The sequence below is a fragment of the Odocoileus virginianus genome, chromosome 22 (assembly GCF_023699985.2).
Source record: "Odocoileus virginianus isolate 20LAN1187 ecotype Illinois chromosome 22, Ovbor_1.2, whole genome shotgun sequence".
NCBI lineage: Eukaryota > Metazoa > Chordata > Mammalia > Artiodactyla > Cervidae > Odocoileus > Odocoileus virginianus.
In genome coordinates, this window is record NC_069695.1 from 13,393,063 (window position 1) to 13,418,506 (window position 25,444).

At 47.9% G+C, this 25,444-nt stretch overlaps 1 protein-coding gene across 4 annotated transcripts in view; it reads left to right on the plus strand.

Annotated features, from left to right (window-relative positions):
• Positions 1 to 855: 855 nt before the first annotated feature.
• ST8SIA5 (ST8 alpha-N-acetyl-neuraminide alpha-2,8-sialyltransferase 5) overlaps positions 856 to 25,444 on the plus strand; it is a 74,531-nt gene continuing 49,942 nt past the window's right edge. For 2 of the 4 annotated variants that reach the window (XR_011482712.1, XM_020870978.2), the window contains exon 1: positions 861 to 1,932. Coding sequence is in view for 3 of the 4 variants with exons in the window: in XM_020870978.2 (XP_020726637.1) it covers positions 1,802 to 1,932 (131 nt within the window). In the remaining variant the exon portion in view is untranslated. Of the gene's footprint in view, positions 1,933 to 25,444 lie in introns of all 4 variants that reach the window. The other 2 variants (XM_070452619.1, XM_020870979.2) reach the window with 2 other exon arrangements.

Sequence of the window (25,444 nt, forward strand, 5' to 3'; positions counted from 1 at the left end):
GGCAGATGGCATCACCCTTATGGAACAAAGCAAAGAGGAACTAAAGAGCCTCTTGATGAAAGTTTGTGCAAGCTCTGGGAGTTGGACAGGGAAGCCTGGTGTGCTGCAGTCTATGGGGTCGCAAAGAGTAGGACAGGACTGAGGACAGAACTGAGCTGAGGTGGTACCACAGATCAAATATAGGGTTACAATAATAATGTACCATCTAAAAGTTTATGTGTTATTTCTTTAGTTGGCTAAAAGCCTACTGGCAACCTCATGGATAATAGTTATTTGATACATAGACAACACAGGATCTGCTTTCACCTTGTAAATTAACATGAATTCCAAGATATTGGTGGAACCCTAATCATGAGATTTAACCGTGAGTTCTTTGGTTCTTCCAGTTCAAAGAGCAAACTATTAGATGCTGAGACCAGAGTATTGAAGTTTGGGCACTTCCCTGTCAATGTCCTTTTTCTTGCTGAGAGATTCGAGGTCGCATCAAGTTCGGAGATGAAGCCCCGACCTGACTTTACAATTGCCCGGATTGGCTGGAGGGCGCTGGAAAGAGACGCCCTAGAATCATCCACTTAGGGCTCCATGGTGACCGCTGCAGGCACAAGACTCCCAGGAGGGGCGTGCGGGGTGGGGTGGGGGTGGAAGGGTGATGGGAGAGCCCAGTGAGGGGTTAGAATCTCTGAAGTACGTCTTTTGCATTGCATTTCTTTGGGGTCCCCCCCCCCCCCCCCCACCGATGTCTGCATTCTAGAAGTGCAGACCTTTCTAAAAAGTGACTTACTAGAGCTCTGGGGGACTGTGGTACCCGAAGGCAGCCCGCTGCCTGACCTAAGATTTACGAGTGGTTCCAAGGATGAGACAAGGTCCCAGTGTGTCGGTGACAACAAGGTCTTTGACGAACTGCCGAGAGCTGTGGCCGGGCGGAAAGCCCCAGAATCTCCTCCCTGCTGGAGTGGGGCGCCCGGGGCGCGGGCGGGCGGGCGGCTCCGCAGGCCATCAGCATGCAGGAGCCGCGCGCTCCGTCCTTGAGGGCTGCCGGGCTGACCTTGCTCGGCTTTCTCGGGAGGTATCTCCCCAGGAGCGCGAGGACGCGGCCGCGGCGGTGACTCAGTGCTCCGCCGCGGCTTTCCTTCCTGCCTCCTTCTAAAATTCCGGGATTCAAACCCGGCGTTTTCCGCCCCACCCCTCCCCCTCTCCGTCGCCCGCCTGTCTTTACCCAGACTGTCCGGGTGTTTTGTCCCCCACCTCCCATCTGTAGGACTGAAGGCCGACCTTCGCGCTCTCCCTCGCTGCCGGCCCGGGGATCAGACTTGGCCCGCTAGGGCCGGGGACCGCACTGGGCGACAGATCCGGAGCCCGGCCGGAGGGGGCGGTGCGCGGCGCTCTCCAGCGCACAGGCGGACCTAGCCCGAGCCCCGCTCCCCATTGGCCGCCACCTCGGCGGGAGGGGCCGCCCGGGTTCGGGGCACCTGGCGTCGCCCCTCCGCAGGGAAGTCGGAGGCTGCCCGGCATGGGCGCCCGGAGGTAAAGGCATCGGAAGGGAGGCCTGGGGTATCTGTGGAGCTCGAGGAGGCCAGCCCTGTTCTGCCAGCTGCCCCGGCGCGGGCGGCTCTCGGATGCGCCTGCTCTGGCTTCGCCAGCCGGAAACTTTGCTCCGAGAAGTCCCCCACCCTCCTGATCACGCCGAGAGGCGCCTGGTGGGCCGCGCGCCCCCGGGGGCCCCGCAGCCCCGCGCGTGATTGCGGGGGCCCCCAGGCGCCAGGCGCCCGCCGCGCTCCGCCGTGCGCGCGCGGCCGCCAGGATGCGCTACGCGGACCCCTCGGCGAACAGGGATTTGTTGGGGAACCGAACTTTGCTCTTCATCTTCATCTGCGCCTTCGCCTTGGTGACCTTGCTGCAACAGATCTTGTATGGCAGGAACTACATCAAGAGGTAAGAAAGTCCGAGCGCGGGTGGGGTTGCGCGGCGCCCGCGAGCAAGCCCCCAGGTGGCAGCCGCAGCCGCAGCCTCCGCCCCGGCGTGGTCCGGGTGAGCGACCCCGGGGTCTGCACTGAGCCTCGAGCAAAGCCGCGTGAGGTTTGGGTCACCGCGCGCCTAAACCCATCTCTCCTCCCAGCCAGAGGAGAACGCCTGCGCCCAGCGCTAGCCAGAGGGGCCCGACAACTTTGTTCTGTTGTGGAAAACGGGGGACAGGTTGGAATTCGGACAGGCCAAGCGGAGGATAAGAACATATGAATGTCCTGAGCGGCCTCAGGGGTCAGATCGGTGTCCTCAAGTCCACAGTGCCGTGGCCATGTGGTTGAAGGGGAGGCTGCCGAGTATGGAGGGCTCAGAACCGTATAGGGTTACCTCTCGAGTCCTGAACTTTTGTGGGGGCCCCTGGGGGAAAAAACACAGTCCACCCCTCCACCCCCCGCCCAGGAGTGCAGAGTTAGGTGTGGCGGGGTGGACAGTGGGCTCGGACGATGCGACAGAAACAGTGAATTCTTACAGACCCGTAACCACTGGCGCCGGGAAACTCACCACCCGATCCCTTCTGAAGCAGATGGTTCATCGTTCGGCAGAAGGTTAGAGCTGCAGCAGAAGTTAACCCTCCCCTCTTGCGCCCCCTTCCTACCCGACCTCATCCGTGGGCAAACTCCATCAAGAGAAAGAGACTCAGCGCTGGGGCACGGCCTCAGTCCCTGCGTGGGCAAAACACGGGAATGCCACCGTGGGCTTCTGCCTGCGGCTGGCTGAGGGCAGCCGCTTGGGGTTCCAGGACCTGGGGAGAGGGCTGCGCTAGGATCCTCCCATTTCAGAGCCTCTTTCCGAAAGACCCCGCTTCTCTTTTCTGCCCGAGGTTTTTTCCGTTGCTGTCAGTTGTCTTCCTACCCTCGCTGCCCCTCCCCCCACCAGACCGATAGAAAACAAAACGCCTGGCAAGCTATATAAACATCCCGGCTTCTTCCCTAAACTTCCGAATAATAAATCAGTTGTTCTCTTTGCATCCTTTGGAGTCCACATCAGTCGCTGGTGTCCTAGTCTGGGCTGCATCCAGGGATGGGAGCAAGTGACGCTGCTGCTGGGCCCGGGCTCACGGTAGGAAAGTCAAACAGTTGGGCTATTTTCCGCTCAGCGACCTCGAGCTGGGGAGCGTGAGGCCTCTTGGCCAGGGCATTTGTTCCCAACCAGCCACTGCCCCGACCTTCCCAGAGAGCATTTTTCTCTGGTTGAGGGCAGCTGACGGGCCCTGCGTGGTGCTGGTAGCTTTAAAGGACGTTTTCAGAGAGTCTCCCTTCTTGTTAGAGCCCACTGTGCCTGCGGCCCCTCAACCCCCGCCCCCACTAAGATGACCCTGTGCGAGGACAGTTGGGCCTGAAATGGCCTGCTTGCTGCACTTGCTCCTTAGCAGGTTGTCTCTGGGTTCCTACCCCCTGCTGGCACCTACCCAGAATGGCCCTGGGGTTGCTGGGACCTCTGCTGCCTTATCAAGACCGGGAAAATATCCTGCCCACAGCAAATGGCAGCTCAGCTTCTAAGTGCTTGCCCTGGCAGGCCCACCTCCATCTTGGGCAGGTGAGCTGGCTGCCTGGAATTCGGCGGCCATACCAGTTGCATCCCATCTTCTAACACAGAGACCTTGTTCCCCTCAGTCTCAGCGGCCACCTCACAGGCCTTGCTCCAGGGCCTGGATGAATTCAATCAAGTAAGCAAAACTCACATGTCCTCCATCCCGGAAGGGCACTGAGGGATCTTTAAAGAGGATGCTGTGGTCCTGGTGTTCAGGGAGCTTGAGGTCTAGTTGGGGAAGCACAGTGGTCACAGATGAGCTAAGACATGAGTGTTGAAATGTTTGAGGAGGAAGGCACCACCGGACTGGAGTTGGGAGGGAAGAAGACCACTTGGAGGAGGTGGGACCCGACTGGGCCTGTGAAGGAAGGAGAAGCTTGGGGCAGGTGAGGGAAGTGCATGCAGATCCAGAGCCCAAGAGGGGAGGAGCCAAGGTGAGGAGATATAGCCCCGCCTCCTCGCACCTCTCCTGGGCTGACCCTGCCTATGCTCTCACACGTGGCTTTAACTGTTGATCAGCTGTACAGTCCTAGAGGCTGTCCTGACCCTTCACCAGGTTGTGGCTGCCACACTGGTGCACGAATAGCATCTGTTCCCCTATCTTGTTTCCTACACATCTCATCATTGTCATGAATTGACTTGATAAGGTTACTGGTCTGTCTCCTGTGTTTCTACATTTGACACTTGAGTGTTCATCCAGTAGATGCGCTGGAACAGCCTGCGTGAGAGTCACCTGCGTGGTCACTGAAATGCAGGTTCCCGGGCCTCTGTCTGGGAGGGGGACCCAGTAACCGGCCTTTTTAAAGAGCTCCTCGGATGATTTGTAACAAGCTCCCCTCTGCTGCTCTAGGCCGGCGGTTCTCAATCAGGGCACTGTTGCCCCTCAGGCAATGTCTGGAGACACTTCAGGTTGTCACAATGGGGAGAGAAGAGCATCTGGCATCTCTCGTGCTGAGGCCAGGGACAGGGCTAAAGATGTTATGATCCACGGCCCGCCCACAACAAGAAAGACTTACCCAGCTCCAAACGTCAGCAGCGCTGAGGGAGAGAAACTCTGCTCTAGATGAAAGCTCCATGGGATAGGATTCACTATGTTTTGTCCCCAGATGTACCCTGAGTGCCAAATATGGTGCCTGGCATATAGTAGGCTCTTGAAATATTGGGTAATGGAGAAATGATCGAAAGCACATGCCTGCAGGGGTAGTGAACTCAGAAGGCCAGTGACGATGTGGATCCCACTGGGGTAAGGGGGAGTGTAGGGAATGGAAAGTTCAGGGAAGGAGGGGACAGATGTATTTTTGGGTCAGTGTCTTTAGGAAAGTGCTTACTGGACTGAGAAGGACAGTTTAAACTCCGTCCATTAGGCCACAGGGAGCCGCATGTGGTCCTTGAGTAGAGTAGTGATGTGATCCAAGTGAAGGAAGGCTCTCTGGGCCTTTCAGGAAAGGGGTAGAAAAGGGAGGAGGCTGGGAGGCTGTTGACACAGCCTGGTCAGAAGTAAGGAGAACGTGGTGCTGGCGGCAGATCTACTTGGGAGCCGGGGGTTCATGCAGGTGGCCCTTCTTTGCTTCTGGGCTGAGCCGGGTGGATGGACTCGGCAGAGCCTTCATTGTTTGACATGACACAAAGGGCCACAAAGAGGGCCAGCTGTTCCAGCGAGAGTCAGGGACAGACTCCACCAGAAGGAAGTGGGGGTGTGAGTCCGTGTACATTCTTCTTTTTTGGTTGCCTGGCCACTCCCTGTGCTGTCCAGGGGATGCTTCTGGGAACGAAGGTGAAGGGGAGATGTAGAGAGGAAGGTGGGCAGTACAGGTGGCTTAGTGGGCTCCGGGTCTGTACTGGAGAAGGTGCACAGTATGTGGAATAAGAAGGAAAAGGCAAAAAACACCAACTTCTTGGCTTCCACGTCTGTTCTCGCTTGAACAAATACTTAATGAAGATTTCCTACACGCTGAACCCACAGTGATGTGCAAGACAGACGCAGTCCAGGGTCCCCAGGACCTCACAGTCTATGGGAAAGACAGAATGACACATAGCACATGCATAGGCCACACTGGAGATGTGGACAGGGACTCGAAGGATGCGGAGCGAGCCACAGCAAATCGGTTGGGATGTCTTAAGGAGCAGGGAGGGAGGCATTTGAAGGGGGTCTTAGGGAAAGGGGAAATGACCCATAAGAAATAGAGGTGGATGGAAGGGGGATGAAACCCAGCTTGCACAACAGTTGGAAGGTTCAGGGGAGACTTGAGTAATTCTTCATAACGCATGTATAGCTGGGGGCCAGAGTGAGGCAGGCAGGGCCGGATTATGGAGAACTAAGTGGAAAATGACTTCTTTCCTGAGGGTTCAGTTGGTAAAGAATCTGCCTGCATGGGTTTGGATCGCTGGGTGGGGAAGATCCCCTGGAGAAGGAAATGGCAACCCACTCCAGTAATCTTGCCTGGGAGATCCCATGGACAGGGGAGTCCCTGGGGTCTCAAGAATCAGACACAACTTAGCAACTAACTTGCCACAAGTGGGAAATATGTGAAAAGGAGCTTGTCTGGAGGAAAGAGGGTGACACATTCGAGTCTAGATCTGCTCAGACACTGCAGGGCAATCCAGCAACTCATTGGAAAGGAGCTCAGGAACTGTGAGTTGACAAAAGCCAGACCAACAATGGAGATTTTGGAGTCACCACATATTGAAATCACCGTTTTCCCAACTTTCATGATTGTTATCCATGGTGTGTCATACCCAGGGATCCAGAACACACACTCATACACATCCATCTGAAAGCAACATTCTGTGAAAGAATGTTTGGCCTCATTATGAGAAATTCACTTCAATATTTTCTATTCTGCTTCATTAAAAATTACATTTCACTTCATTTAAAAATAAATTCAGCCTTAAAAGGGAGGAAATTCTGAAGCACACTACACCGTGGATGGACCTGGAAGACATATACCAAGTGCTATAAGCCAATCACAAAAGGACTCATATCATGTGGTTCCACTTATATGAGTAGTTAAATATATAGAGACAGAAAGCAGAATGGTTGCCAGGGGAGGAATCGGAAATAAGCGTTTAGTGGGTACAGAGTTTCAGTTTGGGAAGATAAAGAATTTTGGAGCTAGATGTTGATGATGGCTGCACAACAATTGTGGTTGTGCTGAATATCACTGAACTGTACACTGAAAATGGTTAAAATGGTAAATTTTATATTTATTTTATCACAATAAAATTTTTTAAAAAATTCTAGGGCATACTGCTGCATTGATTTTTTTAATCTATTGGTTGAAACCCTCAATTAGAAAAACACTGGCCCGTGTGATGGAATTGGATGACATCTTACCCAGGGGAACGCAGAGTGAAAGATGGCGATGGGCAGGGGCACAGAAGAGAGTCCCAAGGGCTTGCCTGCACAGAACGGCTGGAGAGAGGAGGGCTGGCTGGGAGCTGAGGCTGCAGAGAGGTGGGGGCGGAGGAGAGTGAGGAGACAGGTGCGGGGGAAACCAGGCAAAATGGCACCTGGCTGGGCGTGGGCAACTGTGACACGCACCGCGGAGGGATCCGTGCGGAGGGATCCGTGCGGAGGGATCCGTGCGGAGGGATCCGTGCGGAGGGATCCATGTGAAAGGGTCAACGAGAGTTTGGCGATGGGGCTAGGGCGGTTTGGGGGTGAATACTGGGGACGTTATGAATTCATAGAATCTACTGATCTATAAATTCATAAAGTTTACCCATTTTCTAGAATGTGCTATGCTGTGCTTAGTCGCTGAGTTGTGTCCAACTCTTTGAGACCCAATGGACTGCAGCCTGCCAGGCTCCTGAGGGGTGTGGAAAGCATCTCTACCTTTAAACTCTCTGCTGCTCCAAATCCCCTTGTTAGTGCAAAGATCTTCACACAAACTCATCGCTGGAGTGTTAAAGACTTCGATTACTTACGCTTTAACAGAGGGGCAGCGAAAGAGCAGTTACTGTGTTGTTGTTTTTTTAAAGGTAGAAAGGACACTGTGATCTGGTGGCAACCTGCTGTTTAAACTTCATCTCAGAGGAGGCCCTGGTGGACATGGGCCTTAATGCCCTCCTTCAGTGTCTCTCGGGAACTTTATGATTCTCCATAAAGAATGCGAACGTTTTTGTTAGATTTATCTCTAGCTGCATAGTTTTTAATGCTACTGTAAAAAAATCTTTTAAAAATTAAGTTTTTTGTCCATTTGTAGCTAGCATAAAGAAATAAATTTGATTTCAATGTCTATTGTTTTTATAAACAGCAAGCTTGAGGATAGTAATAATAATCCACACATAATGATAGTAATTCATCTGTAGAGTCTTATGGGATTTCTGTGTAGAGGTTTTCTTCTTTCATTGCAACCCTTATACCTTAATTCACTTATCTTACTGTGCTGGCTAGAACCTTTGATAGCATGTTCAATAAATGTCATAGTGAATATCCTGGCTTTAATCCTGATTTTTTTTTCTTAAAAGTTATTTTAAAAGAGTAGCTTTATTGAAATATAGTCATAAAACCCACCCATCTATGAATTCATAAAATTTATCCATTTGAAGTGTACAATTAAATGGCTTTTAGTATGTTCGAACAGTTATGCATCCCTCATGCCAATCAATTTTAGAACATTTTCCTTAAAGAAACACTGTATCTCCTAGCCATCACCAAATAGTACTCCTATACCTGCCAGCTCTAGAAATGAATAAATACACTAATCTCTTTAGATTTGTCTATCCTGGACATTTCATGTAAATGGAAACATACAATGTGTGGTCTTATGTAACTGACATCTTTCCTTAAGCATAGTTTCAACGTTCATCTGTGTTGTAGTGTATATCAGTGCTTCATTTCTTTTTTTAATTTTTATTTTATATTGGAGTAGAGTTGATTAGCAATGTGGTGTTAGTGTCAGGTGTACGGCAAAGTATTCAATTATAAGTTTACATGTATTTATTTTTTCAAGTTCTTTTCCCATTAAGGTTATTACAAAGTATTGAGCAGAGTTCCCTACACTATACAATAGGTCCTTATTGGTTATCTATTTTAAATATGAAACAGTGTGTATATGGCAATCCCAAATCAGTACTTCATTTGTTTATTGATGAACACTATTCAATTTATGGATGTACCATATTTTGTTTATCCATTAATGATGGCATTTAGGTTCTTTTCACATTTTTGCTATTATGAATAAGGCTGCCATGAGCATTTACCATGGCTGTATGTGTTTTTCTGTGGATGTGTGTTTTCATTTGTCTTGGGCATACAAGTAGAATTGTTGAGTCATATGGCAACCCACTCCGGATTTTTGCTTAGAAAATTCCACGGACAGAGGAGCCTGGTGGCTACAGTCCAGAAGGTCACAAAGTGTCGGACAAGACTTGAGTACACACACACAACACACAATGTGGTAACAAGTGGAATTGTTAGGTCACATGGTAACTCTGTATTTTATCATTTGAAGAATTATCAGACTGTTTTCTAAAATAGTGACACCATTTTACACTCCTTCCAGCAGGGTGTGAGGAGTCCAGTTTCACCACATTCTTGAAAACACTTGTTATTATCTGTCTTTTTGATCATAGTCATCTTAGTGGTTTTGAATTGGTATTTCATTGTGGGTTTGATTTTGTGTTTTCATGATGGCTGGGGATGTGGAGCATTCTTTCCTGTGCTTATTATTAGCTGTATGTATTCTTTGGAGAAATGTCTATTCAGATTCTTTGCCCATTTTTAAGTGGGATGATTTGTCTTTTCATTATTGGGTAGTAAGTTTTCTTTATAGATTCCAAAGATAAATCCCTTATCAGATATATGATTTGAAAACCATTTCGCTCATTTTATGGGTTCTCTTTTACTTTCTTGATAGTGACCTTTACCGCATGAATGTTTTAATTCTGATGAACTCCAATTCATCTATTTTTCTCATTGGTTGCTTGTGTTTTAGGTGTTATATCTAAGAAACCATTGCCTATTTCCAGTATCAAGTGTCACAAAGATTTACCCCTATGGTTTCTTCTAAGAGGCTTTTTGGTTTTTTTTTTAAATTGTTTTTTCTCTTACGTTGAGGTCTTAGATCCATTTTGAATTAATATTTGTATGTGGTGTCATTAATCCTGCTTTTAAAAGGAATAATAGTAAAGTGTCATCATTGAGTCTATCTGCTTAGTTTTATTTTCTTTTGTTTGTTGTCATAGTTTTTTGTTTGTTTTGTATCCTCTAGTAAGGAAAAGAAGGTTCCCTTATGGAATATGCTAAAAAGTTTTGTTGTATTTGAATATTAATTTTAATCAGTTGCTTTTTCTACATCAATTGGTCTTTTTCTTCTTTAGTCTTTAAAAAAAATGTTTTTATTTATTTATTTATATGACTGCACCGCGTCTTAGTTGCAGCATGCAGGATCTTTATTTGTGGCCTGTGAATTCTTAGTTGTTGCATGTTGGATCTAGTTCCCCGAACAGGGATTGAACTTGGGTTCCCTGCACTGGAAGCACAGAGTCTTAGCCATTGGGCCACCAGAGAAGTCCCTGCTTTACTTTTTTGATGTGACTGTTGTTGTTGTTGTCGAATTGCCAAGTCATATCCAACTCTTTTGCGACCCCGTGGACAGTAGCCTGCCAAGCTCCTCTGTCCATGGGATTTCATTGTGTTAATTGATGTTAAATTTAGAATTTTAGAGACAAACACAACTTGTTTGTGGTACATTATTTGTTTCATACAATGTGAGATTTTGTTGACTAATATTTTTATTTAAGATGTTGGATCTCAAACAAACAAAAAAAAAGAGATGTTGGATCTCGTGTTCTTGAATGATACTGGCATGCAATTTTAAAAATGCTATCTTTGTCTAGTTTTAAAACCAGTCTTGTCAAATGAGTTGGGAATGCTTCCTCTTTATCTATTTTCTGGAATGGTTTATGCAGGTTTGATATCTATTTTCTGAAAACTTCGTAGAATTCACCTGTACAGCCATCAACACCTAATATTTTCCTTGTGGGAAGACTCTAATTTACCAATTTTGTCTCTTTAATGGTTCAAGGCTATTCAGGTTTTTCTTCATTCACTTATTGATAAATTATATTTTTCCAGAAAATTTTCAAAAATGTTCAGACTTATTTGCACAAAGTTAATAATATTCTCTGTTACATCGCAGGTTTTGGCTCCTTTTCTATTCCTAACATTGTTTCTTTTTTCTGTTTTTAAATGATCTTTGTTAAATGACTGATTTGGGGCTTTGTTGATTTTTCTCTTGTAACTTTCCTATCGAATTAATTCATTTTTTTTTTGCTTTGGTTTTTTTCTCATATTATTTTTCTAGCTTCTTAAGTTGGATGCTCATCTTTTTACTTTTCAGTCAGTTGAACTCGGGTCTCCCACATAGCAGGCAGATTCTTTACCATCTGAAATGCCCCTTTCAGTCTTAAGTATTTTCCAATGTAAACTTTTTAGGTTATAACTCTCTAGTTAAATTTCTATGATTTGGAATGATGATGATGATGATGATGATGACAACAATTCAGAATTGTCTTAGATTTACAATGTGCCACATACCAGTCTAAGCGCTTTATATGTTACCACACTGAATTCTAACAACAAATAATAGATACAATTACTATTCTCATTTTATAGATGAGGTAACCGAGACACAGTGAAGTTAAGTAATTTGTTCATAGTCATACAGCTCCTTTTTTAATTATTTTAACTATCTTGAATTCCAAATATTTTCTAATTTCTCTCATGATTTATTTATATTTGCTCGTAAAGTTTGGAGAAGGGATAAGCTACCCACTCCAGTATTTTTGGACTTCCCTTGTGGCTCAGCTGGTAAAGAATCCTCCTGCAGTGTGGGAGACCTGGGTTCTATCCCTGGGTTGGGAAGATCCCCTGGAGAAGGGAAAGGCTACTCACTCCAGTATTCTGGTCTGGAGAATTCCATGGACTGTATAGTCCATGGGATTGCAAAGAGTCGGACACGACTGGATTCTTTCCTGCTTGTAAATTTAGAAGTGTTTTAAAAGTTCCAGATTCTTTCTTTACATACTTGGTTTTGGATTTTTAACCCAAGTGAATTGTGATGTGCTGATTATAAGGCTGATTCCTTGGAATTTGTTGAGATTTTCTTTGTGGTCTAGTATGTGGTTGATTTTCATAAATATTATTTGCATACTTGAAAAAAATGTGATTCTCACATTGCTAGGTACAGTATCCTTACATATCTTTTCAATCAAGTGGTTTTTAACTTTTTAGTCTTCTGTATCCTTACTTGTTTTGTTTGTTTTTAGTTTTTTGGTTCACTTGTTCTGTTGATTTCTAAAAGATACGTATTGAAAATTTCCTCCATGATAGTGGGTTTATTAGTTTCTCCTTATCAACTTACCAGGGTTTACATTAAACATTTTGAAGTGATGTTATTGGATGAATACTAGTTTAGACCTATTGTCTTTCTAGTGAACTGAATCTTTTATTAAAATGTAGGGAGTTTCTTTGTTTTTAGTAACCTTCAATTTGATGTTGTCTAAAATGAATATAGCGAGGCAGTTTTCATTTGGCGAGTATTTGCTTGCCATATCTCTCTTTATCCTTTTTTTCCCCCAACATTTCCATGTCTTTCATTCCATGTCTCTGTAACCAGCATATAGCTACAGTTTTTATATTTAGTTTGACAACCTTTATCTTTTACTTGGGAAGTATAGTGTATCTACATTTATTGTGATTACTGATGAATGGCATAGGATGTTAGAATATTATTTCTACCATTATATTTTGCGTCTTTTATGTATTCTGTTTTACTTTTTTCCCTACCTTGGTTTTGAATTGTTTGTGTTTTCCTGGCTGAAGGAGGAGGTTTCTAAGAAGAATCTTTACCTCGGGTAGCCCCTGTTGCTGTCGCAAGGGAAGCATGGATGATGGGGATTGACCGATGCTGCTAGGACTGCTGCCGTGTTTAGAGCTCATCTACGGCTTCTTTCCTTGCCAGGTCATTCATCCATTTAAGAAGGAGTTTTATACATATTGTGTGTGTGTATGTATATATATGTATAGGGTCTTCCCTCATAGCTCAGTCAGTAAAGAATCTGCCTGCAATGCAGGAGACCCGGGTTCGTTTCCTGGGTTGGGAAGATCCCCTGGAGAAGGACATGGCAACCCACTCCAGTATTCTTACCTGGAGAATCCCACGGACAGAGGAGCCGGGCGGGCTCTTGATTCCATGGGGTCGCAAGAGTCAGACACAACTTAGTGACTAGGCCACCACCATATATATATATATATGCAGTGAAATCCTGGAGAAGGCCATGGCCACCCTGGAGGGGGAGCCCCGGAGCGTTCCCTGAGCTGAGGCTTCCTCAGGGTGAGGAGGCTGGGCCTTTGTACCTATAGGTTGAATTTTTAGTCACTGGATTCAGATGGAAGAGAGTGTGGTCTTGGCCAAGTTGGCTCTTCTTATGTGGGGTGATTCCCAGAGGAAACTGAGAGTTGGGGGCTGTCAGCTCTCAGTACCCCAGCAGGTCAGGAGGAAATCCTTCATTCCTGAAGGGGCACCTGCCACAGACGGTTTTTCAGCCTGCCATTTTGCCAGAAATAGAAACCCTTGAATATCTCCATCCGCTATGTCCTCTCCAAACAAAAGTCTCACCCCCATGATCAACCTGTGCCTGAAGCCCACTCTCTTTTTTTTTTTAAAGAACAGAGTTGCCCAGTATAGCATAGACAGAACAATCTGCCCTGCAGGCCCCAAAAGGATCAGCTGAAAGAAAGGAGGGGATCACCCAACTCTTAAAGGAGACCATTGCTCCTGCCAACCAAGGGTCTTTCACACATCACATCTGTCCTGACTCTGCCACTTTATACCAGCTTTTCCCTATCTGCTGTGCCCTCCCATTTAGCTCTCTGCCAGTCCCAATCCTCCTCCTCCTCCTGTTCTCAGCCCACAGAGCGCGTCCCTGCTCTGAATTCGTAGCACCGGTGCTGGCTGTGCTCAGCACAGTCTGCCCAGGGCTGTCCTGTTGCCTTCTGTGTGACCGCACAGCAGGCTGGACCCTAGACTGGGCCTGCCTTGTCCTGCCTGGTGTAGACAGGACTCTTCCGTGCTCGAGGGTACAGATCTGGGCTGCCTGCATATGGCTTGTGCAGGCCTGAGATTTGAGGATGTGAAACTGGGTCAAGGAGAAGTACAGCCTGACTTTGTACTGTATCTCAAGTGTGCATTCGAAGGCTCTCACCGCTGATCCAACACTCCCCCTACCCAGGGACAAAGCCTGGTTCACTGGAGAAGCAAGCACGACCCCCAAGAGGTGGGGATGACAGGACTGGAGGATCTAGCTGGGGTGCTTCTGGAGGGGGAGAGTGCCTCGTGCGGACGGAGTGGAGCTGGCAGGTACCCTCGGGATGGGGAAGGGGCTGAGTTGACCACCACCGTGGGCCTGTGCTTTGCTGGCAGAACGGCTCCAGTCTTGCTGATCAGAGCAAGTTTTGCCGGGGCTCCTGCTGTAGGGCTGGGACTGCGGCGGGGAGAGGCAAGCAAGGCACCCAGGGGACAGAGCCGATGGAACTCCCTCTCCGGTGTCGACTCTGCACTTGCACCAGCTAGAGGGTGGGGCCTCTGGATCTTGTGCCCTGGTCCTGGGCTCTCTGTGCCCAGCCTGCACAAGCTGCTGGGTGTTGGGGAGCTTCCTGTCCTTTGCCCGGTGTTGCTGGGCAACAGCTTGCTGTTGATCATCTCTCTCTACTTTTTTTCCTTTTGATATTTGTGCTTCCCAGGCAAATTTCACCTCTTAGAGGTTTCTCCTCTTTGACTTATTCAGGCTCATTCACTTCTCATCTAATAACTTCTCATCCAGTAATTCTCTCATTTAGCTCTTCACTTGATGTGTGGGAATCCCCTCCACATACATACACTACAGGTGATGGATTCATCGGGCAATAATATGAATTATTAGCATTCATTAAGGGCTCATGAGCCAGGCTCTATCCTAAGCAGATAATTCTAAAGAAGAATTATCTCATTCAGTCCTCACATTAGCCCTGTTAAACAGATACAGTCATCCTCGTTTAATACACAGAGAGGATGAATAACTTGTATAGGTTCGCACAGTTTGTAAGACCCTTGAAAGAGATATTTCATTCATTTCTGAATTCACAGGACCTGGCATAGAGCCTGACATTTATTGTTGAATGAATGATGCATACAAAGGGAATCCCCAACTTTTCCCCCAGTAATCAATGAACGTCCACTAAACATTCAGCTTTATGCCGGTGGAAATGTTATGTTACTAAAGAATCATCAACTATGTTACATGTCCTTAAGGAACTTACAGAACATTGAAAGAGACAAGCGTGAAAAATAGGTAAGATTGTGTATAAATAAGTCGTTGTGTGGCAGAGACTGTATATCTCATAGATTTCAGAGGAGACAGAAATCAGGGTGGTAAGTGGCCAGGTGGGACCCGAGGTGGGCCCGGAGAACTTGTGGGTTTCAGAGACTGGATTTAGGGTGACTCTGGGGGACAGGCTGTGGTGTTGAGTCTGGAGGAGCAGGTGATGGAAGTCACTGAAGGCTTCTACATTTCTCTTTGTTTTCTGGTGCGGTGAGATCAATCGCCTCTCTGGTCCCAGGTTAGTCTCAGGCAGTGTGAGTGGGTGGTCAAGGCACTCTCCTCTCTTCCCACCTGATGACACTGGTCACTGGCCAGGCTTTGCCAGTCCCTCTGAGAGGGGCCCACGGGTCCTGCCGAGGCTCTGAACTGTGGTGGGGATGGACGTGAGGCAGGCAAGCCGGGAAGTGTGTGTGGGGTGCTGTGCATACAGGGGGCTGGGGTTATAGGGAGGGGAAAAGAAGAACAAAATCCACAAATGCTTAGGTTCCTTAGAGTCAGCCCTCTGGGGTTTCACATTCACAGCTTTAACCAACCGTGGATGTGGAACCTGCCAATTCAAACTGTACCACAGTCTGGGGGCTCACACAACAGAATGCTATTGTCACACGGTTCTGGAGGCTGAAGTCTGAGATCAAGGTGTCGGTAGGGTCTGAGGGCCATGAAGGGGAATCTGTTCCCCACCGCCCCCAGCTTCTGGTGGTTTGCTGGTAATTTTTGACACTCTTTGGCTTGTAGACTTCTGCCTTCATCTTAACAGAGTTTGCTCCCTGTATACATGTCTGTGTCCCTTTCTTTATAAAAACACCAGTCATATTGGATTAGGGGTCCATCATACTCCAGTATGACCTCATCTTTTTAAATTTTTAATTATTTATTTATTTGGCTGCTCCAGGCTTAGCTGTGGCACATAGGATCTTCATCTTCCTTGCGGCAGGCTCTTTAGTGGTGTCATGTGAACTCTTAGTCATGACATGTGGGATCTAGCAGCCTGAGCAGGAATGGAACCCAGGCCCCCTGCATTGGGAGCGCGGAGTCTTACCCACTGGACCCCGAGGGAAGTCCCCACATGACCTCATCATAACTTAACTAATTACATCTGCAGCTACGCTGTTTCCAAATAAGGTCACCCTGGGACTGGACTTCAGTATCTGATTTTTTTGGTATGGGGGGAGGGGACACAATTCAACCCATAACAGTCAAAGGACCTAACAGGAGCCAAGGCCGGGGGAGGCATGACTTGATTGGCGTTTAGCTGGACGGGATTCCAGAGGTTTTGCCAACAGTGTTGGGGGCCGCTAACCTAGGAGGCACCTGCTCACATAGACTCTGGGCCTGTCCTAGGATGGAGAAAGTAGAACTAGTGGGAGCTCTTGACAGAGAGTGGTTGGAATGAATGCTAGGATTAGTGTTTGAAGGGAGCCTCCCCCCATGGCCACATCACTCTCCTGCTGTCCAAGGAGGGAAGGGGGCTCCACTCTGCTAGCCGTGGTGCTCTGTCTGCGGCCTGAGTGCTGGAGGAAGTTGGAAGGCTAGTGTGTGCACCCCCATGGACCCCATGCTCCTCCTGAAGGTGGCCCCCACCATGGAGTAAATGGTTGAGCAAATATTTAGCAAAGAGTAGCTGGAAGAAGTGTGAGATTTTTGGATGGCCTTGGGTGCCCCCTCTTGTGGGTCTGGTGCTGAAAGTGGCGGTCTGGAAGGCCAGGCCAGGGAGCAGACTGTCTGGAGGTTGGCTGGCAGAGCCCAGTTTCTCTGTGGTGCAAAGCTTGCTGGGGCTGTGAGGTTGCTCCGAGCTGTACCTGGAGCTCCGCGGGTTCCTCTCTCTGGACCGCTCCCCCGGCTAGTGCCCCCCTGCGCACCTCTCCTGTCCCCACCTGAGCACTGGCAGAACCTGGACTCTGCTGGGCCACTCCTTAGCCAGAGGCCTCCACAGAACCCATGAACGCTCTTGGCATTGGGAAGCTCGTGGGTACCAGGGGCCTTCAAGGAGGCCAGCCCTCTGCCATCTGTCCGCAGACCCCCACTCACTCCAGTGCCCACGACTTGCTCCACGAGAGGTGGAGAGTGTGAGGAGGTTAGCCCAGGGAGCAACCCCCGTTCTCGTCCCCAGCAGGCTACCACCTGCCCCATCTTTTCTGTTGCCCTAAATGAAAGGCCCCCACAGGCAACTGGGGAAGGAACCCACTTCTCTTTTTCCCTGAGGTTCTTCTCATTCGGGGTGAATGTTACCATCAGGGAAATAATGTGAGTCACTAGTGAGTCAGGATGGAGGCCGGGTGAGGAAGTACGTGGAACCTGGTAATTATGCCCATTCATCCTCCTGCAAAGGCTTCCCAGCTGGCAGGCACTTCTGCTCTGAGCTGGGTGGGAAGGGTCCGCATGTTCTCTGAGGGGTACTTCCTGACCACCCACCCCAGCTCCTCCCTGTGGCCCTGCGGATGGCGGAGGGCTGTGAGAGGTGGAGGAGGGCAATCTGTGTGTCCCAGGAGGGCCAAGCCCCCAGAATCCTGGGGGGTCCGCCTGAGGTGTTTGCTCAGAAAAGATCACTGATCACCTCCTTTGTGCTTGACTTTGAGGGGCCACAGAACGGTGGACTGTATCACCTGCTGCCTGCCCTGGACTCCTTGCCAGTCCCAGAACAAACTGTGGGACTTGGGCTTCACGCCACTGCAGGTGCCAGGCCTTTTCTGGACCATTCTTCTCCGGATCCACCTGTTCCCTCATCACTTCCTACCCTGCTGAGCTGTCAATTCTCCAGGAGGAGACCAATCTCCATGGAGCAGCCCTTCACCCCCAACTCCTCATCCCTCTTGCTAACCTTTATTTTTTCCACAGCACTTTTCACCATATGACACATTACATGTTATGTTGCCTGTTAGATTATCTGTCTCACTCTAGTTGAAGTGTTGCTGGGGCAAGACCTTGCTAATTTGTTCACTGTTGAACCCCAGCCAGGCATGACTGTCCAACAAATATAGAACAATAAAATAAATATTTGACATATACATATACATTTATAATTAAATAAAAATAGCATGAATAGATAAAGGAAAGATATCCTGTCAGCTGTGAGGTACAACATAAGTACTTTGCTGATTCATAACAGAAGACTGGTTATACATTTTATTTGACAGGCTTAGTGTGAAAGAAATGGCTCACTTCCTCATTTTTCCTTTAATTAAAAAAAATAGACTAAACCGTATCAATCAGCTGGCGGAAGATCTAGTCTGTTTAGTCTACTGAGGTACCTTCCCTCTGCCCTTGACAGGGTCATGTGGGGATCCTGGAGGTTTGTGTGGAATGAAACAGTTGCGGGGCTCCCCAGGCCACCCCCCACCTCAGCCAGTCCAGTCACTTCTCCCTGGAAGCTTCTGGAAATCTGGATCTGTTGCAGGAAGGGGGACCCTTTCCAGGGCCCCAAACTGGGCTCTTGTCTCTTAACACATGGAAATGAATTGTCTGAGGAGACACATGTGCTGACAAAGCAAGAGATTTTATTGGGAAAGGGCACCCGGGTGGAGAGCAGGCGGGTGAGGGAACCCAGGAGAAGAGCTCTGCCACATGGCTTGCTGTCTCACGGTTTATGGTGATGGGGTTCGTTTCTGGGTTGTCCTTAGCCAGTCATTCTGACTCAGAGTCCTTCCTGGTGGTGCAAGCTTTGTTCAGCCCAGATGGATGCCAGAGAGAAGGATTCTGGGAGGTGGTTGGACATGTGGTGTCTCCTTTTGACCTTTCCCGAACTCTTTCGGTTGGTGGAGGCTTATTAGTTCCATGTTCCTTACCCGACCTTGTGTCATAAAACAACTTATGCAAATGGTTACTATGGTGCCTGGGCAGGGTGGACGGTTTCTATCAGTGTGCTTCTCCTAACAGATCCAACCTCACAAGGTGCTCCAAGAAGCAGTCTTTCTGAGGCCCTCTGTCCATGTAGAGGGGGATGAGAGGAACCTGCATGGGGACATCATGGGCTTCCGGCCCTTGAGGAATCTTCTGCTCAGCCATGGTCTCACCCACCCGTCCCCAGACCTGAAGGCCCTCCCGCCGCCCTCCGGGTTGGCCTCACACAGATTCTTCAGTGAACTGTGAAGCTTTCATTCCTCACCACCCACACGGCCCTAAAGTAAGAGGTTGAAAAAGCCAGGTTACCTTTTTGGAATGGAGGAGCGAGAACGCACATGAATTATTCAATAGATTAGCCTCCCACGAAAGTTAAGAACTGATGTTTTGTGAATGATTTTCTTCTTCTTTTTTTTCCAAATAGAGCTGACTCAAGGTTATCTTGTCATGACAGCAGCTCAGTCACCTGCATTCCTAATGTACACTTTGTGTGGTGGGAGGGAAAGGGCAGTTGAAGGCAAGTCTCGGGAGCTGCACGCCCTGGCCTTCCCCCGTGGCGGCCTTTTCTGATGGAGTGTCTGCTGCACAGGAGACAGGCTGAGGGTTGTTGCTGACCCAGCCCCCGGAGATGCAAGACCCCCGAGGCATGCCGAGTCCTGGCACAGGAGCCAGCATTTTGGTGGTTGAACTAGGAGTCAGAGCTCTGGCTCCCAGGCCTCCAGCTGGCTGAGAGGTAACCTCCCATGCTCTGCCTCAGTTTCCTCAGCTGAGACGGGTGGTGCACCCTCTGTCTCCCTCTTAGGACTAGGGTCAGCTTCGAACAAGAGGATATAAGTCAGGGCCACCAGTGGGGATTCCCCAGGCTGTGCGTAGCTCACAGCAGGGACTATTTGGTCTACACAGCATTTAAAAATTGGCAAATTAAAAATAAAATTCTGGCTATCCAGCATCTCTTGGAAGGATGAACAAAATGGCAACATGAGGCTCGTCTTCCCACATGGCAGCAGTGGGCTGGGGCTCAGGGCACCTACCTGGGCAGGTGTAGCGTGAGATACCCCTGGTCCCTGCTGTCTTTGCTTCACTCACTGACTTCATTCACCCTCTGCTTCCTTGGTGAACTTTGCTCCGTGGTGGAAGTGAAGCACTTTGTGGGAACGTAAAGTATCGGTTGTTTTGTCCAGGGTGTGTTACAGGTGAAATGGCCCAAGGAGAGTGAAGACGACGATTGGTTAAGGGAGAGGAAGGGCGTTATGGGACCATCTGTCACTTTAGAGGTCAATGTCGGGGAATGAAGGTGGCCCTTCTGGCCAGCACAGGGTCTCTTGGGGGTAAAGGCTTCACGTTCTTAGTGGGTTCCCCGGCTTGAGATCGAGTTGACTCAAGAAAAAGAGGTGGATTTGGTCAAGATCGCAGTTAAGAAGGGCTTAAAAGCCGAGCTAAAGCTCAATTGCTGCAGCCGCTTCTGGCTGCTGATCTCTCGGTCCCTAGCCTCATGGGGGCCTGGACTCTCCGGATGGGGTTGGGAGAGGACAAAGTGCCGTAGGCTGGTGACCCCCACAGCAGGTCACCAGGTGCTGAGGGGCTTGGGTGGCAGCAATTACTCAGGAGAAAGGCATGAAACTCTGGAGTGACTCCTTCTCTCCAATCTCAGCATGAAAAAACCTCCCTTGCTTGGTTTTCCCCATTTTTCCATTTTGTATTAATGCCAGCTTTCCTAATCCCTCCTGTTCATGCAGCACAAAGAGTTACCAGAATGCTTTTGCACCTGCCTTTTCTCACTTGAGGAAGTCCAAGTGTCATTTACTGAGGACCTACTGGGTGCCTCCAAAGGTCTAAAACGTCATCTGTGATCACTGTATTGCTTGGAGTCTACACTGTTTCTATGATTATTAAAATCATACATGTTTGTCTTAGAGCTTATGGAAAGAACAGCAAAGTGTAAATAAGCAGGGGAAAAAATTCCCTCATCATACCACACTCAGAGACCTATTAGTTTTAGAGAATGTTTTTTCCTCGTCATTGCTGTAAGCACTTTTTTTTGTAAAAGAAATGAGATCATAGTGAACGTGTATTCTATTTACTTATTAATTTTTTGCTTAAGTTAATGATTTCCCTGCACCATTTAAAATGACTTCATAGATACAGTGTTTTGGGACCCACATGGCCGCATGTCATTTAGCACTCTAGTTCGTTAGCCTCTCCCCAAGGCTGGGTATTTAGGATGGTTCCTGATTAACAAAAGACCCCAGACAAAGCCCTGGTTTGAACAAAGCTGGTTCAAAGCCCTTTGATCTGTCAATGAAAATTCAATTAACCATCAAGTTAAGAAGAAAAAAAGGGAATTTTTTTCCAGCCAAACTGAGGATTATAACCTGGGAAGCAGAATCTCAGAAAGCTCTGAGAACTGCTCCACCTTTTAGGAGTCGAAGTCACAGACATACACATTTTTTGAAAAAAATTTATTTTAATAGGAGGCTAGTTACTTTACAATATTGTGGTGGTTTTTGGCGTACATTGACATGAATCAACCACGGGTGTACATGTGTCCTGCGTCCCGAGCCCGCCTCCCACCTCCCTCCCCATCCCATCCCTCTGGGCTGTCCCAGTGCGCCAGCTTTGAGTGCCCTGTGTCATGCATCAAACTTGGCCTAGTCATCTGTTTCACATAAGACATACGCATTTTTGAGATAAAGGATTTTACATCAGAATGACATACTGATATTTTACATAAAGTTCACCAAGGGTGCATAGTCCAGGTGAATACTCACCAAGGGAATAGCAAGTCAGCATGATCCACTGTAGAGCTGGGAAAGAGCACTCTTGTTTTGAGAAGTTACACTGCTAGCATCAGAATAAAGAAAAAGACAACAACAATCTTTCCGGTTGAGCAGGCACTCCCATCTTACAGGAGCTCTGTCTGCACAGTAATGCAGACGAACCCTGCTCATTAGGGAGGCAGAAGCCCAAACCACAGAGAGATAATTTTATATTTAACTTTCCTTGTCCTGCCTTAAAATATAAATTTTATTTCATCAGATCAAAGTTGGATCATTTCCTAAGGATCAGTTCCTAGAAGGGGTATCATGGAGACTGAGTTTATAAACACTCTTAAACCTTTTGATACACCTTCCCAGGTTCTTTACCAGAAACGTGAGTGACACCAATGACCAGCCGAAGGTATTAACATTACATTTATCTTGTCAACTTGATAGGTTAACAAAAAAGGATTGCTTTAATTTCATTTTTATGTGCTTTGGCTACTAGGGGCTTCCCTGGTGGCTGAGATGGTAAAGAATCTGCCTGCAATCTGGGAGACTTGAGTTTGATCCCTGGGTCAGGAAGATCCCCTGAAGAAGGCAATGGCATGCCACTCCAGTATTCTTGCCTGGGAAATCTCATGGACAGGGGAGCCTGGTGGGCTACAGTCTATAGGGTCACACAGAGTTGGACACGACTGAGTGACTTACACTTTCACTTTCACGCTTGGTTACTAGTGAGGTTAAACCCACACCGCAGTTTACCTAGATTGTGCATGTATAAGGTTCAAAAAGCAAAAAAGGCTATGGATGTGGAGAGTAAGACTTCTTCTCAGCTGGTGCTCCAACAACTTTCTTGTCTTCTCTGGCAGAGAACACAGAGTGACATGTGTTTAAATTGTATGTTATTAGATTTAAGCTGTAGGTTATTAGATCTAAGTTGTGGGTTATTAGATTTAAGTTTATGGTATTAGATTTAAGCTCTTATATGTGTGTTCACATTTATATATCTGCTTTTGTGGGCTGTTTATATCCTTAGGTTGAAGATTATTTCTTCCCTTTGACAGGTGAGGAAACTGAAGCTTCAGGAGGTAAAAATGCCAGGAGTCACATGATTGCAAAAGGGAGTGGGCTCTGGGGGCGACTCTACCCAGGAATCTTTGGAGGCAGGAATGGGGCAGCTGCAGGCACATGTGACGGAGAGGCTCTGGGAGCACCTTCTTATCCAGCAATGTCTCCTTCATCAAACTTGCTGCTGCCTGAAATCCCACCAGAGGCAGGCCCGCAGCCTGGCCACTCCGGTTTCTGACACCTGGGAAAGGGCGGTTTCTGTGGCGAGCACTGCCCGGGACACAGGCCCAGCCCTGGCCCTTCATCCTCTGCTTTTTCAGGCCCTCACCCCCGACCCCACGCCGTGGCCTGGGGCCCTTCAAATCCAGACTCTCCATGCCTAGTGCCCACTACTAACAGTCCTCGAATTTCATATCCTACAACTCATCTCTCGGCATGAGAGTTAGAAACACCTCTGTGTGCACAGCACTGCTACCGCCCCAGGAAGGTTGGACCCAGTGAGCCATCTGGAGTCTGCCCTCTGCCTCTGCTCCCCAAATACCTTGCTTCTTCCTCTTTCCTGGGACGTGAAAACCTCCTGCTCTAATTTTTTGTCAAGGATCCTGGAGTTTTAGAACCTAAAGCTGCCTGAATCAGCCCCCTGTTCCCCACTCCACTTGCTTTAGGGATCTCGGGGAAGACTACTTTACACCTGATTTACATGCAAGTCTATAAAGGCTGTTCAGTTCAGTTCTGTTCAGTCAATCAGTCATGTCCAACTCTTTGCAACCCCATGGACTGCAGCACCCCAGACCTCCCTGTCCATCACCAGCTCCAGGAGTTTACTCAAACTCATGCCCACTGAGTCAGTGATGCCATCCAACCATCTCATCCTCTGTTGTCCCCTTCTCCTCCTGCCTTCCATCATTCCCAGCATCAGGGTCTTTTCAAATGAGTCAGCTCTTTGCATCAAGTGGCCAAAGTATTGGAGTTTCAGCTTCAACATCAGTCCTTCCAGTGAACACTCAAGTCTATAATGGACTATCCCATGTAGGGACGACACGCGAAGAGCAGGCACAGAGGACCAGAGACCCAGGGCAGAAGGCATGGTGCCGAAGGGGTGGTGAGAGAGAGTCAGAGTTAAGCTGACGGAGCTGGGGGCTCAGGGAGAAGAAGGTTCTTCAGCTGGACTTTGAACTTTGGGTGGGAGCCAGGTAAGTGAGGGATGGGATCCAGTTGAATGGGAACACCCAGGGCGAAGGCTTGAGGGTTGAAATGGCCTGGTGGGTCACGAGGCTGAGGTTTCCCTGGACTTCAGGTCAAGATGCAGGGCAGCTGCTGGAAGGGCCCCTGAGTTGAGAGTTTGGAACTTGTCCTTTGGCAGTGGGGATTCTTGGAAGGTTCAGGAACAGAGGAGGTGGCTGCTGGCATGGTCAGTAGGAAGCAGCTCCGAGAGAGTGTGGGGGTACACGGAGACCGAAGATGAACTTGGAGGCAGCTGGCTTCCCATGCTCTACTGACCTGAAGGATGTAGAAAAGACAGTGGCTCCCGTCTCTGCCTGCAGAACCCGAGGAGGCCAGGGCCAGAAGCATACATATTTTTAACCCAGTCCATATATTTTAGTAACCAGTCATAATTTTGGGGGGATATTATTGATGCTCAAAATACTTCAAGCTGGGCTTCAGCAGTACATGAACCGAGAACTTCCAGATGTACAAGCTGGATTTAGAAAAGGCAGAGGAACCAGAGATCAAATTGCCAACATCTGCTGGATCATAGGAAAAGCAAGGGAATTCCAGAAAAATATCTACTTCTGCTTCACTGACTACACTAAAGCTTTTGACTGTGCAGATCACAGCAAACTGGAAATCTTCCTGACCCAGGAATTGAACTGGAGTCTTCAGCATTGCAGGCAGATTCTTTACCAACTGAGCTATCAGCGAATGGCCCTTCTGTGTCATAATTCCTGCTAAAATATAGTAATTGATGTTTTCTTAGTAGTCTGTCACTTCTACAGCCCTGGGGGGATCTGTCTTGTGAAGGGACACCCCGTCTCACATCAGCCAGTCTGGGCAGGAGAGTGGCAGTGTTGCTGGCTGACCCACTTGGTAGAGGACATGAGTCTTGCTGGCTGGACTCTTTCTAAGGAGCCTGTGAGTTTTCTAGCTGGCTGCTGGGACTGGGAATTGCTTGAATGTGCTTGTGAATTGGCTAATTTGCAAAATTTCAGGTGGAAATACTACTGTTTTCTTGGCCAATAGGTATTCTGGTACAGACTTTTAGGTTGGTTTTTAGAGTCAGAAGGTGCTGGATTTAAATCTTAGGTTGGCCATTTGTTAGCCTTGTGACCTTGGGTGAGTTACCAAACCTCTCTGAGCTGCATATTTCATCAACTATAAGTGCAAAGAATGGGATTTGCTACATGAAGCTGTTGTAGGAATGGAGAGTATGTATGTGAAGGGCTCACAAAATGTTTCCCCTCCTAATAAACCAAACACAAATTCTTTCTAAGAAATACCTACTAATATTTCCTCAAAATATCTCTTTGAAAAGAAATGTAACCCCTTCAAATCAATAAACAGATAAATTAATAGTTTATTTTATAGATGCTCACAATGTATTTATAAATGTATATGTGATGTTGTTTAGTCACTAAGTCGTATCCAACTCTTTGTGATCCCGTGGACCGTAGCCCACCAGGCTCCTTTGTCCATGGGATTTCCTAGGCAAGAATACTGGAGTCTGTTGCCATTTCCCTCTCCAGAGGATTTTCCTGGCCCAGGGATTGAACCTGAGTCTCCTGCTTAGCAGGCGGATTCCTTACCTCTGAGCCACCAGGGAAGCCTGAATATGTGATAGATTTATAGAAGTATGCAATATT